The sequence below is a fragment of the Typopeltis vanoorti genome, chromosome 11 (genome assembly GCF_054136105.1).
Source record: "Typopeltis vanoorti isolate ZY-2024b chromosome 11, IOZ_Tvanoo_1.0, whole genome shotgun sequence".
In the NCBI taxonomy this organism is placed as follows: Eukaryota; Metazoa; Arthropoda; class Arachnida; order Uropygi; family Thelyphonidae; genus Typopeltis; species Typopeltis vanoorti.
In genome coordinates this window covers 124,296,274-124,310,361 of record NC_143559.1, presented here as the reverse complement: position 1 = coordinate 124,310,361, position 14,088 = coordinate 124,296,274, and the positions used below count along the sequence as shown (strand labels likewise).

Below are 14,088 nucleotides of genomic sequence, written 5' to 3'. Positions count from 1 at the left end.
TGACCAAGATTCTGTTCTGGGGATGCCATTTTGTTTAAATAATGATGTATTCAAAGTCAGAGAGATATCCAATTGTTTACAGACGATGCTAAGTTATGGATAGTAATGGCAGATAGCTCAGATGATATTTCTACTTTAAGAGAATTTTAATAGATTGGCGATATGGGTAGATGAATGAGGATTTCAGTTCACTGTTGCCAAGCGTAAGGATCACTTCAGCCAAAGAGGGAGTGAGATATATTGATGGAACTTCAACTTCACTCCAGGAAGTAGACAAAAAAAAAAAAAAAAAAAAGTGGCAAATCCCATAGTGATTGCAGACCGCAAGCTAAGTACAGAAGAATGCATTGTAAAAGTTGAGAAAACTGCTCCTAATGTAAAGGATAATGACAAGTAGGGATATGGAAGTGAAAATCTAACAATATAAAGGATATTAGATTAAACCTGAATTTCACGATCAGATCACCTGGATATCTGTATGATAAGACAGAGTTCAGAGTCAAATGCTGTCTTAAAGGCACAAGATCAAATATTAAGATGCAAATTTAGGGAATGTGCTTTGCACAGCAATTACATTCAAAGAGAAGAAGATATCATTGTGACGAAGTTGGTGAGAAAAGCCTATGCAACTGATTTTGGGAAAAAATGCATAGGGAAATAAATAGCCAGTGAGAAAATGAGGTTATCCCTTAAAGTTGCATAAGGATAATGCAATTAAGAAAGTGAAAAGTACAGCTTTTACATTATGAACAAATTAACAGCAAGAAGATGGAACTAAGCTCTGGCAATATCAGAAGGCTGGAAAGTCAGTTGAGAAAATTAAATAAAACATAAGAAAATTATTTTATTTCAATAATTATTTACTTACCTTCCTACTGGTATAGCAAAGTAAAACAGAGCCAGCATTTTTGATCTTTTGTTGTCAGAAAACATGTCTGCAATAATAGTTGGTGCAATTGTTGAATAACTAGCTTCACCTACTCCTACCAGTGCTCTTAGGAAAATAAACAATCCAAAGTACTGTAGAAGAAAAAAGAAAGCGCATTATGCTAATCAAAATTAAATTGCTAATATAGTAAGATAAATTTTGATTAAATTCTTCAGTTTCTACATCTGACAGCGTACTGCCGAGTTAAAAATTCAAACTAGTAGTTTTGAAATTAGTGATTTCAGTAGTGTAAAAAATGAAAATGTGTGAATTAAGTATTTATCATTTTGAAAGTACAATCTACCACAAAAATCATTTTGAAAGTACAATCTACCACAAAAATCATTAAATTAACATTGAAAAATGCCAATTTTTTAATGTTAATTAATGTAATTTTCACAAAAATAATAATTATTATTATCTGAGACCTCCAGGAAGTCAAGGACTCATCGAGGGAGGCTGTAAATTACCCAACCCAGCCCTCAATACCTACCCATGAATTCATTCACACTAGATGTACTCACTACCCATAAGGGCAAATTATTCCACTCACTCACTGCTCTCTTGGAGAAAAACCTAGCTATTACCCCTTTCTTGACTGCAAATAAATTTAACTTCCATGGATGCCCCTGTGTTCTCTCCCCACCTTCCATATAACGAAAAATTTCATCAGTTGAAATGCTATAACACCCATTCAAAAGTTTATAGACCTCTATTCATATCATCCGTCTTTCTCCTGTTAACCGGAGTCTGTAATCCACATATTCACAATCTGTCATCCTCATAATCTAAATCCCATAATCTGGATATAATCTTTGTAACTCTTCTTTGCATCATTTCCACAGCTTCTTTATCTGCTTGGAACCCAGGAGACCAAATCTGCACACAGTAATCCAAGTGTGGTCATATTAAAGCCTTATAAAGAGGCAAAAATACTTCCTTATCCTTTACATGTCAAGGTTTGCTTCAACATAGCAATTATCCTCTGAGTTGTATTTGCAACTTTTGCTATGTGACCTTTGAACTTTAAATTCTTATCCACCAATACTAAGAACCCTTGCCTCTTCAGTTTTTTCTTGTAGCATAACCCCCCTAATATAATATGTCGCTGGCACTCTAATCACGCCAAAGTGCATAACTTTGCACTAACATTAAACTGACAGCCATTTTCGTTTGCCCAGATTTCCAGTCTATTCAAATCATTTTGTAACTGCTGAATATCAGTAGCATCCCTGATTGCCCTGCCTATCATCAGCAAACAATTGCAAATCTGATGATAGACCCTGCTTGATGTCATTAACGTATAGATTGAACAATAATGGCCCAAGGACTAAACCCTGAGGTACACCACTGGTTAATTTAAATCTGGCAGATTCACACCCACTGTATATCACTTTTTGATATCTGTCTGTCAACCATCCCCTGATCCAAGTCAATAGATTATGTTCCTATCTTCACTACCACACTAGAGATACTAATAGGTCGGTAGTTAGACACATTTGTTTTTACACCACCCTTGTGCAATGGAACTATCATACATTCCTTCCATTCCTGTGGTATCATTCCTGAGCTGAGACTCAAGTTATACAAATGTGTGAAAGGCCTAGCCAATTCAGCCATATCTTCCTTTAACAAACAGGAAGATAATCCATCTGTCCCTATTGACGAATTCTTATCTAGGTTATGCAAGAGCTCTTCAACCTCATTTTCATGAACCTCTAACTCTTCATCCAACGTAGCAGTAGCACCATGCTACATACACCTGGTTGATATATCTTAGCAAAGTGAGCACTCATCAACTGAACAATCTCCTTAGCTTCCAACACTTGTGTATCATCTGCATTCAATGAAGTTATTCTTCCACATTCATTCTTTCTTTTGTTTGCGACATAATGATAAAATTCTTTTGGGTTGCCTTTAGCTTGCATGGCCAATTTCTTTTCATACTCTGTTTTAGCTTTTCTCACAATACTCGTTACTTTTCTGGCCTGAGCTTTATATATTTCATAACTCCTCTCACTCTTATTCTCACAATATTCTTTCCACATCATCTTCTTGTGGATCTCTAGCTTAATAAATTAAGCATGGACAAACTGTTTTGCTAATTAATCAGATTTTGGTGGCCTATATAGACAATCTTGTAACTTCTAGGATACCATGACAGTACTACAAGTCTGTATTATTATTACTGGTTTCCTATCAATTTCCTTCCAAATTAATAGGTGATCAGGTCCCAGGACTATTCAGATCTTGCATTCTGGCCTTCTAAAACAAAATATTCACAGCATAAATAAATATAAATAAATCTATTTCTCTAGAACTTTTTCTTGCCATGCTGACAATAAACACTTGTTTTGATAATCCCTCTTTCTCACATACTGTTTAAATGACCATATCTCTCTGCTCATCCCTCCAATCCTTTGGATGAGTTCTGGTCACATAGTCTGGAAATGTGATGTACAATTCTAATATTATACTATTGATAACAACATATATTCTAATTTATTTCACAATTCTTATCTCTATGGTCTTTAGTCAAATCAAATTATTTCTATCCTAAATATCATTTCTATCCTTAAGTTGCAATCGGATATAAATATAAATTTAAATATTTATTTTAAATATTTAAATAAATATAAATAAGTTGCATTTCTACATATTTGTAGAAATGTGGTGCCTCTGGTCCCACAAAAGGTTCTCTTAACAAAGAATTGGAGGAATTTTTTTGTCATTAGAGAAGGCAGCTGACAAAGAAAAATGTCAAAGCTGGTCCTTGTTGAAGATCTGAATAAGAGTAAGAAATGAATCCCATGCATATAGTGATGTTCTTGGAAAATTTGTAGAAAAAGTAAAGCTAATAATAATGGTAAGCTCCTGATAGTCTGGATACAGACTATTCATTACTAACACCATGTTCCAACAAAGATGTGCAGCTCACAAGGGGGGAAACAAAAAAAAAAAAAAACCTTCACTATGTTATTGCTGATGGCAAATATCACAGAATTTCACCTATTTTTTGAATAGGATGGAATTGTGGACTTGGGAAAATGGGTGTCAGTTCAATGTCAGTAAATGTAAAGTCATTCACTTCGGCATGATTGGATATCCAATGTCATATATTGGTGGGATTAGGCTAGAATAAACTGATGAGGCTAGGGATCTTAGAGCGTTAATAGATAGGAAGCTGAAGTTCAGGGGCCATGTGACGATTGCAAATACAACTCTCAAAAGATAATTGCAATGCTGAAACAAAAATTCACATGTAAAGATAAAGATGTTATTTTGCCTCTTTACAAGGTCTTGATAAAACTTCACTTGGATTATTGTGCATAGGTCTGGTCTCCTAGTTTTCATTGTGATTCTGATATAATGGAGAGAGTACAGAGGAGAGTGTTGAAAATGATGATTGTGGAATATTGATTATGAAAATAGGTTGAGAATTTGTAGACTGCAGACACTAGCAAACAGGAGAAAGAGGGTGATACGATTGAGACTTACAAACTTCTGAAAGGGTCATACAGGATTTCAACTGCTGGAATTTTTCAATTTATGGAGGGTGAGGAAAGGACGAGAGGCCATCTTTGGAAGCTGAGAATGAAGGCTGCCAAGAAGGGTGTGAGGGCTAGATTTTTCTCTCAGAGGGTGGTGCATGATTGGAATGGATTGCCTTTGGATGTTGTGAGTGCAAGCAGTGTGAATGAATTCAACCATAAGTATGATAGTTGGTGTGTGTAGTATGTGGAATCACCCCAATGATATGCATCTCATTCACCTACCCCCATCTAGCTTCACTCCTTGCTCAAACACCTTCATGCAGCTTCCAATGATAAATAGGAAAAGCCACCCACCACTGGCTTGCACAGTAGTTCCTCTCACCAGTCATCTTGGTTACTTGTGTTTCTAGCATTTTACTACCTCCTAGATCTGTGCACATTTGTTCAGGTGCTATCTAACTGATATCAGACTGCTGATATGTACAAGATACTATATAAAGATATGACATCTTATATAATAGCATAATTACATTTCTTATTCCCACATGTCAGTATCCCTATCAATATAGCAGAAAATTTAATTTGGTATATTTTGTCAGTATTTCAAGCTGGTTGAATGTAATTTCTTTTTATGTGGTTCCCACCCATAAAAGATTTTTTTGTAAACCTATCTTACAATTGTACCATATATAAGATAAGGATGTTTTTATTATTAATAATTTTATTTATTATTTTGTATTTATTTTATATATTTCCATAGCCCAGACACCTGCTCTGGAACTTTTTCAAACCATTTCAAGACTCCAATAAACAGGGAAGTGCTCTTGCATTGGGTGATAAAATTCACCTCAAATCTAAAGACAATTGCAAACATCCACACCCAGGATGGGATTCAAACCTACAGTCTATTGGTTGCAAAGTGAATACATTAACCACCTGACCAACTAGTACACTAACTAGATAAAAGAGATACTGGCAGTTCAATGGTGTTTGGAATTTTAAGTAAACTGGATGCTAAAGAGGCTGTGGGACTGGATGGGACATCATATATATATATTAAGGGAATGTGCAAAGGAGCTGCCGGAGCCCTTGACTTAACTGTTCACAAGGTTGGCTGATGGAACAGTAAAAGTACAGTAAAACTTCATTTTACGAACTTAATTCGTTGTAGAAGGCATATAACAAAAAAGTTCGTAATGTAAAACTATTTTTACCATAGTAATTAACATAAAATAAATTTATCTGTTCCACAGGAAAAATGTTCACCTATTATCATAATCATAATTAAAATAAAAAATAAAATAAAAATACAAATATAACAAACTTTACCTTTTCTGAAGGTATATGGGGAGGGGGGGGGGTGGAAATTGTTTTGAAGGCGAGTCACCCTCCATAAAAATGTCAGGCCACATTTTTTTTCAGGCTGAGTTCATAGTTTTCAAAGAAACTTCCCCCATGTTTTATTTATAAGCCTCAAACAATGCAAGATGTTAAAGTGCTTTTCCAAAAGTCCCTGAGGGTCAGTTGTGTGTTAGATGTCACTTCAAGACGCACCTTTGAAACAAAACCTTTATTAAAGTTTTTTTTTTAAATTCGAAATGACCTGCTGATCCATGGGTTGGATAAGAGGAGTGGTATTAGGAGGTAGAAATTTGACTTTTATAAAGTTGTGTTCGCCCAAATCATCCTCCACGCCTTGGAGGGTGAGCAGGAGAATTGTCCAGCATAAGTGCTTTCAAAAAGGTAGTTTGATCAAGTTTTTTTTTTTTTTTTACACTAGGGGCAAACACTTCGTGGATCCACTCTATAAAACACTGCCTTGTTACCCAAGACTTACTGTTAGATCTCCACATCACATTGAGTTTACTTTTTTTTTAAAAAATTGATTTAAACACTGGGATTTCTGAGTGAAATCCCAGAGTGTTTAAATCAATAAAGGTTTAATTTTATAGTCACCACTAGCATTATCATATATAAGAGAGTCAACCGTTCCTTCATTGGTTTCTGTCCTGCAGTGCTTTCTCTTCTTGTGTGATATAAGTTCGCTTAGGCATCTTTTTCCAGAAAAGTCCTGTCTCATCACAATTAAACACTTGCTGAGGAATAAATTCTTCCATCCCTACATAAGTTTTAAATTCATCCACAAATTGATCAGTAACCTCTTTGTTAGCACTGGCAGCCTCTCCATCCTTATCACACTATGAATCCCAGTTCTCTTTTCAAAAGGCTCAAACTATCCCCTACTAGCTTAAAAATTGTCACTAGATCGTGGGATTGAACGCTTCAAGTCACTATGTAGTTGCTTAGCATTTTTTTTTTTTTTTTGCAAACTATTGCCTCCGAAATACTGTCACTTGCCATTTGTTTATTGTTAATCCACACTAACAAAAGTTTCTCCATTTCCTCAACAGCCTAGACCTTTAAGGATACAAAGTTTTCACACCTTTTGTCACATCAGCCTTTTTTAATCACATCTCTATTTTTAATAATAGTACAGATTGTCAATTTTGCCATGTTATAATCTTCAGAAAGTAAGTTCAGAAATATGAGTTCTATTTTCCCATTTAGCTATAAGTTCTTTCTTGAGTTCAATAGTTGGTCTGGGTGCTTTCTTTTTCTGTTTATTTTCATCACTACACTTTTTAGGAACCATATTAACTAATTATTAAATAAACACCACAACACAACTGAAAAAACACTTTGAATTGGGGAGTAAATTTATCAAAATTATGACACACACTAAGAGTGGATTCACAACACTTGAACATAACCAAACGCACTGACGCGAACTGATCAACAACTGCGGAGATAATGCCGGTGCACGTGAGTGTTGGTGCATTCGTAAAACAAACAGTGTTTACCAATCAACTTTATCTATAGAAGTAAAGTTGCAACTTCTATAGGTAAAGTTGATAAGGCTCTGTATTACTATAACCTTGGTATTTAGGGTCTAGCTACTCACTGAGGAGACCTCAAAAAAGGTTGAAACCGGTCTGGGTAGTGACCCCACCCATAATGCATTGCAGTATACATCTTCTAGTGAGATGTGCTTTACATTATGGGAAAATACTAAGAATAGTGATCAGAGCTTTACCCACCTTTACAATGAGTTGCCCTGGTGTTGTACCATCTTTAGACTTGAACTTTGTTTCAGGTGCAAACTTAATTGTTTGCATACTTGGGATTAGGAGTTAAAATAACCAAGTTTATAAAATAACTTGGTTATCCTAATATATATATATATATATATATATATATATATACACATATATACACACACACACACATCTCCCCTATGTTTGCTGAATTATCACTGAATATCCAAATTCAAATTTAAATAAAATTTACTCATTCCATTACTAGAAACAGGATTTATTTTGACCTGATTCTACCTAATAATATCAGATGACTTAAGTCCAATTAAGGTAGTAACACAAGAAAATAATGATGGAAACAATGTCCTACATAGCAGACAGTTTGAGTCAATCTGGTGTGAAGTGGAGACTAACAATGAAATAGATGGTTGGGTGTTGCTACAGACATTGCAGTTGCACTGCAGAGGACGAAGAAATGCATCGCCAATTTAGCCTTATGGGTACCAAATGAGTGATCATTATGGGGGGCTTTAATTTTCCAAACATTGACTGGGTAGACAAGAAATTTCATGATAAGAAAGAAGAGGAATTTATTGAATTGTTGTGAGACAACTATCTCAAGCAGCATGTGAAAGAGGAACTTGAGGCCAAAGAGCACTGGATTTGCTCATAGCATCAGAAGGGGTATCTGTTAAGAATATGGTTATTTTACCACCAGTTAGTGACAGTGATCATGCTGTGCTTTCTTAGCAAGTATCCAACTGTATTGATGCTCTGATTAGAACAGGTTGCATGTTAACTACAAAGCTGGAAATTATGATCAACTTAGGAGAATACTATCTTTGGTCCCATGGTATTAGTTCCTGAATGGGAAAAATGTCAGCAATGCATGGGAATCTACTTAAATCAGGCAGTATCTGAATGTATCCCTAGTGTTTGAAGAATAAATAAGTGGGGAGTGAAATGGATGTGCAACTTTAATAGATAAGAGATCCACAAGAAGATGATGTAGAAAGAATATTGTGAGAATAAGAGTGAGAGGAGTTATGAAATATATAAAGCTCATGCCATAAAAGTAACAAGTATTGTGTGGAAAGCTAAATCCAAGTGTGAAAAGAAATTGGCCATGCAAGCTAAATGCAATCCAAAAGAATTTTATCGTTATGCTGCAAGCAAAAGAAAGAATGAATGTGAATGAATAACTTTTGAATGCAGATGGTACTCAAGTGCTGGAAGCTAATGAGACTGTTCAATTAATGAGTGCTCAATTTGCTAAGATATATCAACCATTGTGCATAGTGCTTCTGTTACATTGGATGAAGAGTTAGACGTGCATGAAAATGAGGTTGAAAAGCTGTTGCAAAAACTGGATAAGAATGTCTATAGGGTCAGATGGAATATCAGCACATTTGCTAAAGGAATGTTCAACCAAATTGGCTGGGCCTTTCACATGTTTGTATAACTTGAGTCTAAGCTCAGGAATGATACCACAGGAATGTATGATGTTCCATTGCACAAGGGTGGTGCAAAAACTGATGTGTATAACTACCAACTTATCAATATCTCTCATGTAGTAATGAAGATTTTAGAGAAGTTGGTAAGAACTCACAAACAGAAATAGGTAGACAAACAAGCTATACTCTGCAAGGAGCAGCGTGGATTTACTAAAGGAAGGTCATGTTTTAGCAATTTTCTCATATTTTATAACAATGTTATGGCAAAGTTGGATAAAGAGAATGGATACACTATGATAATGTTGGATTTTTCTAAGGCATTTGATAGGATACCACATGAAAGGCTGTTGCATAAACTGGAGAATATGGGATTGGAACATAAACACTCAACCTGGATCAGGAGATGGTTGACATACAGATGTCAAGAAGTGGTATACAGTGGGTATGAATCTGCCAGATTTAAGGTGACCAGTGGTATACCTCAGGGTTCGGTCCTTGGGCCATTATAGTCCAATCTATAAATTAATGACATCAGGCAGGGTCTAACATCTGATGTGCAATTGTTTGTCAATGATGCGAGGGTAGGCAGGGCTACTGATACTCAGCACTTACAAAATGATTTGAATAGGCTGGAAATTTAGGCAAACAAAAATGGCTATCAGTTTAATGTTAGTAAGTGCAAAATTATGCACTTTGGTATGATTACAGCTCCAGCAGCATATTATATTAATGGGATTATGCTACAAGAAAGTGAAGAAGCAAGGGATCTTGGTGTGTTGGTGGACAGGAATTTGAAGTTCGAAGGTCACATAACGAAAGTTGCAAATACAACTCGGAGGATAATCGCGATGTTGACGCGAACCTTGACATGTAAGGATAAGAAGTCATTTTTGTGCACAGATTTGGTTTCCCAGATTCCAAGGGAATAAAGAAGCTGTGGAAAGGGTGCAAAGAAGAATTACAAAGATTATATCCGGATTATGGGATTTAGATTATGAGGACAGATTGCAAGTATGTGGATTACGGACTGGTTACAAGAGAAAGAGGGATGATAAGATACAGGTCTATAAACTTTTGAATGGGTATTAAAGGATAACATCTGATGAAATTTTTCGTTATATGGAAGGTGAGGAGAGAACATGGAGGCATCCATGGAAGTTCAGTTTATTCACAGTTAAAAAGGGCTAAGAGCTAGGTTGGGGGTGCTTAAGGGTCAAAGCTGTATAACTGAGAGGAGACCTCCACATAGCCTTTAAAGGAATGCGGAGAACCGACCAGGGCTTCTGACCTAATGTCCAGTCCTCGCCTTCACGTGGTGTACCCTGTTGGGTATCTACTTGGATACTGAACGGACGAGGATGGGCTGGCAATTTGGGATTTAGCCGACCAAATTGTATTCTTATTGGTTAAACCAAAATATTGAATGATGGTACAACATGACAAAATTTCATGCTGGCTGGGGCGTCGCCCGGTTAAACAAGGCCCCCGTTGTTTTCGCCAGGGAACCAGGGCGAACAGCGAAAAGTCAGCTACTGGAACAAATCTGAAAATAAACCCCAACTCAACATCACCAGAGTTAAAGATCGGTGCTATCAACGTAAGAAGCCTGAATGGCAAAGAAATGGAGCTAGCTGAGGAATTAGATAAGTACCAGATTGACATAATAGCGGTGACTGAAACAAAAAAGACCAAAACTGGTGAGATCTTTCTGAGCAATAAATACAAAATGTTATATTCAGGCAATGACAATCAAGGAAAAGAAGGAGTAGCCATAGTATTCAACACAAAATACGAGGCTAATCTTCTTGAATGGCAGTCAGTCTCAAGTAGAGTAATGTGGGCAAATATGAGAATGGGGAACTGGACAATGAGACTTATTTGTGCCTATGGTCCCACAGAAGGTTCTACTGAGGTAGAGGTGGAGGAATTTTTTAGGCTTTAGAAAAAGCAACTGACACAATGAAAAATGAAAAGTTGGTCCTTGTTGGGGATCTAAATAGCAGAGTAGGAAATGATTGTGAGACATACAAAAATATTTTGGGAAAATTTGGAGAAAAGAGCAAAGCTAATAATAATGGCAAATATCTGTTGGATTTCTGCTCAGGACACGGACTGGTTATTACTAACACCATGTTCCAACATAAAAAGGTGCACAAATTCACATGGAGAGAAGAGGCTAGGAATAAGAAAAGTCTCATTGACTATGTTATTGTTGATAGTGATGTTTTCTCCCTGGTGCAGGACACCAGAGTGTACAGAGGATTTGAAATTGGAAGTGATCACTACTTAGTCTTGAGCAGGATAAAATTGAATTTCATATCGAAAAGAATAACATGTAAGAAAGTTTAAAAGCGAATAAAAGTTGAGCAGCTCTCAGATGTGAACTGTAGGCTAAAATACACAAAGATTATTGAAGAAAAAATGAAAGAGTTTGAGAACAGGAATCAAACCTTGGAGATTCAGTGGCAAACTCTGAAGAAAACATTGATTGATTCTGCCAGAGAGGCATGTGGTGAGGTTATCTGTAAGGATAAAAAAATCAGAACTCCCTGGTGGACACAAGAAGTTAAAGAGGCAGTGAAGGAAAAGAAGAAAGCATACCAAAAGTTCCTGTCAAATAAGTCAGCTTGTGCTCTTAGAGAATATAGAGACAAATGCAAGAATGTTAAACACTGTAAAACTAGCTAAACAAAAGTCATGAGAGGACTTTGGCAAGAATATAGAAAATAAATATCAAGAAGGTGGCAAAATATTCTGGAGGTTGTTGAAGAAGCTTAAGAATGGAGGAAAGAGTGCTGTAAAAGGAATTAGAGATGATAAAGGTGACATGAAAACAGGAGAAAAAGATATCCTTGAAGTATGGAGTAATTACTTTGAAAAACTGTTAAATGAAACAAGCAGTAATGACAGCACAGTGGTAAAAAACACTGACCAGGCATGCAATCAGGAATACATATCCATACTAGAAGTAGAAAAAGCCATCAAAGGCTTGAAATGTGGAAATGCAGCAGGAGTAGATGACATTCGACCAGAAATGCTGAAGTATGGTGGTATAAGAGTCTTACAGTGGCTGCACTGCATAGTTCAGAAAGCCTGGACAGAGGGACAAATTCCCGATGATTGGAGTAGAGCTCTCATAGTACCAATATATAAAAAGGGAAATAAAACTGCATGTGAGAATTACAGAGGTATTTCCCTACTAGAGTATTCCTAGCAAGATCTATGCAAGTATACTTGAGAAACGGTTGAGAAGAATTGTGGAAGAAAATCTTGGTGAAGAACAAGCTGGATTCAGTCCAAATAGAGGCTGTCAGGATCAGATCTTCACTTTACGACAAATAGTCGAGAAAGCATGGGAATATAACAAAGATCTGTATTTAAGTTTTGTCGATCTGGAAAAGGCATATGACAAGGTGCCAAGAGAGAAGTTATTCAATACGCTTCAGTTATATGGTGTCAATGGGGCATTATATAAAGCAATACTTAGTCTTTATTTGAGTTGTAAGTCAGCAGTTAGAATTGAAGTACAGGAAGATGGTTTAATGTTAAATCTGGTGTGAGACAAGGATGTACATTATCCCCTCTGTTATTCATTATCTATATGGATCACATTATGAAGGAAAGTGGTATTAAACATGATATCAAAATTGGAGATGTTAATGTCAGCTCTTTGCTTTATGCGGATGATGTTATACTTCTAAATAAATCTGCTACAAGTCTGCAAGATTCTCTGACTAAATTGAATAGCTGTTGTAATAGATATGGTATGAAGGTCAGCAATAAAAAGACAAAGACAATGAAAATAGGCAGAATCATTGAAAATGTCAACTGTGTTGTGAATGGAGAACCTGTGGAACAAGTAAAAGATTTCAGCTATTTAGGCACGATTTTTACTGAAGATGGTAAATTCAATATAGAAATAGACAACAGAATCAGCAAAGCTGGTATGGTGGAAAGTCAATTGAATAAATTCATATGGAATAAGAGAGAAATCAGTCGGAACACTAAATTAGCTGTGTACAAGACAGTGTTCAAACCAGTTTTAACTTATGGATCTGAGAGCTGGGTCAGAAGTAAAACACTTGACCAAAGACTAGAGACCACAGATATGAGAGTCCTGAGAAAGATTAGAGGCATGAACAGATGGCATCAATGGTAATATCATATTAAAAACGAGGATATTAGGAAAGAACTTGACATTGTCAGCATCCAGGAATGCGTTAGCAGAGCTAATCTTAGGTGGTATGGTCACTTAAACAGAATGGGCGAGGAAAGATTAGCAAAACAAGTGTTCTCTGCCAGGATGGCAGCAAAACGACCCAGAGGAAGACCAAGATATAGGTGGATTGATATGGTACAAAATGCTTTAGACGATAGAAATATAAGATCTGATAATGTTGGAGTCTTGACAAGTAACAGACTGATTTGGAGGAAAATTGCAGATAGGAAATTAATAATGATGTAATTTTTTTCATGTAGTACTATCATATCCTGTACACCCCTTGAGGGTACATGGTAGGAATTTGATGATGATGATGAAGAGCTAGGTTTTTCTCCCAGAGCAGTGAGTGCATCTAATGTGAATGAATTTAAGGGAGGGTATGACAGCTGGTTGGGGTGATTTATAGCCTCCCTTGATGAGTCCTTGACTCCCTGGAGGTCTCAGATGACAATGATAATAATTTGCAGAATTATGTAAAAAAAATAAAAAATCTATACATTAAAAAAGACAAGAGAGCAAAAAAGTTACCTTCCTAGAAATAAATGATCCTAGTAGAGTGGTTATTGTCCAGAAAAATACACCAAATGCCATGATGTACTTTCTACAGTACCTGTCACCTAGATATCCAAATATTGGTGCCATAATCATATAGCTTACTATAAAGGATGTTTGTAAAAGACCAGCTTCGGTGTTGTTAATCGAGTAGAAATTCTGTATACTTGTGAGAACACCTATGACAAATAATATAAATTCTGATGAAACATTTACTGATAGCATACAGATTTATAAATAGCAAAAGTATCTACAGAATATGGATATAACAGAAGCTCAAGGTGAGCCAAATTGCTCTATCATGCACCAAATGGTAAAAGATTTGTTTGTGTACAAATCTCAT

General features: G+C 36.1%; 1 protein-coding gene across 2 annotated transcripts in view; it reads right to left on the bottom strand.

Moving 5' to 3' along the window:
• LOC150102021 (protein spinster homolog 1-like) overlaps positions 1 to 14,088 on the bottom strand; it is a 303,327-nt gene that overhangs the window by 250,254 nt on the left and 38,985 nt on the right. For both annotated transcript variants that reach the window (XM_090400213.1, XM_090400212.1), the window contains exons 2-3: positions 13,722 to 13,924; positions 869 to 1,020 (exon numbers count right to left, since the gene is read on the bottom strand). In XM_090400213.1, coding sequence (XP_090256339.1) covers positions 869 to 1,020; positions 13,722 to 13,924 — 355 coding nt within the window. The remainder of the gene's footprint in view (positions 1 to 868; positions 1,021 to 13,721; positions 13,925 to 14,088) is intronic.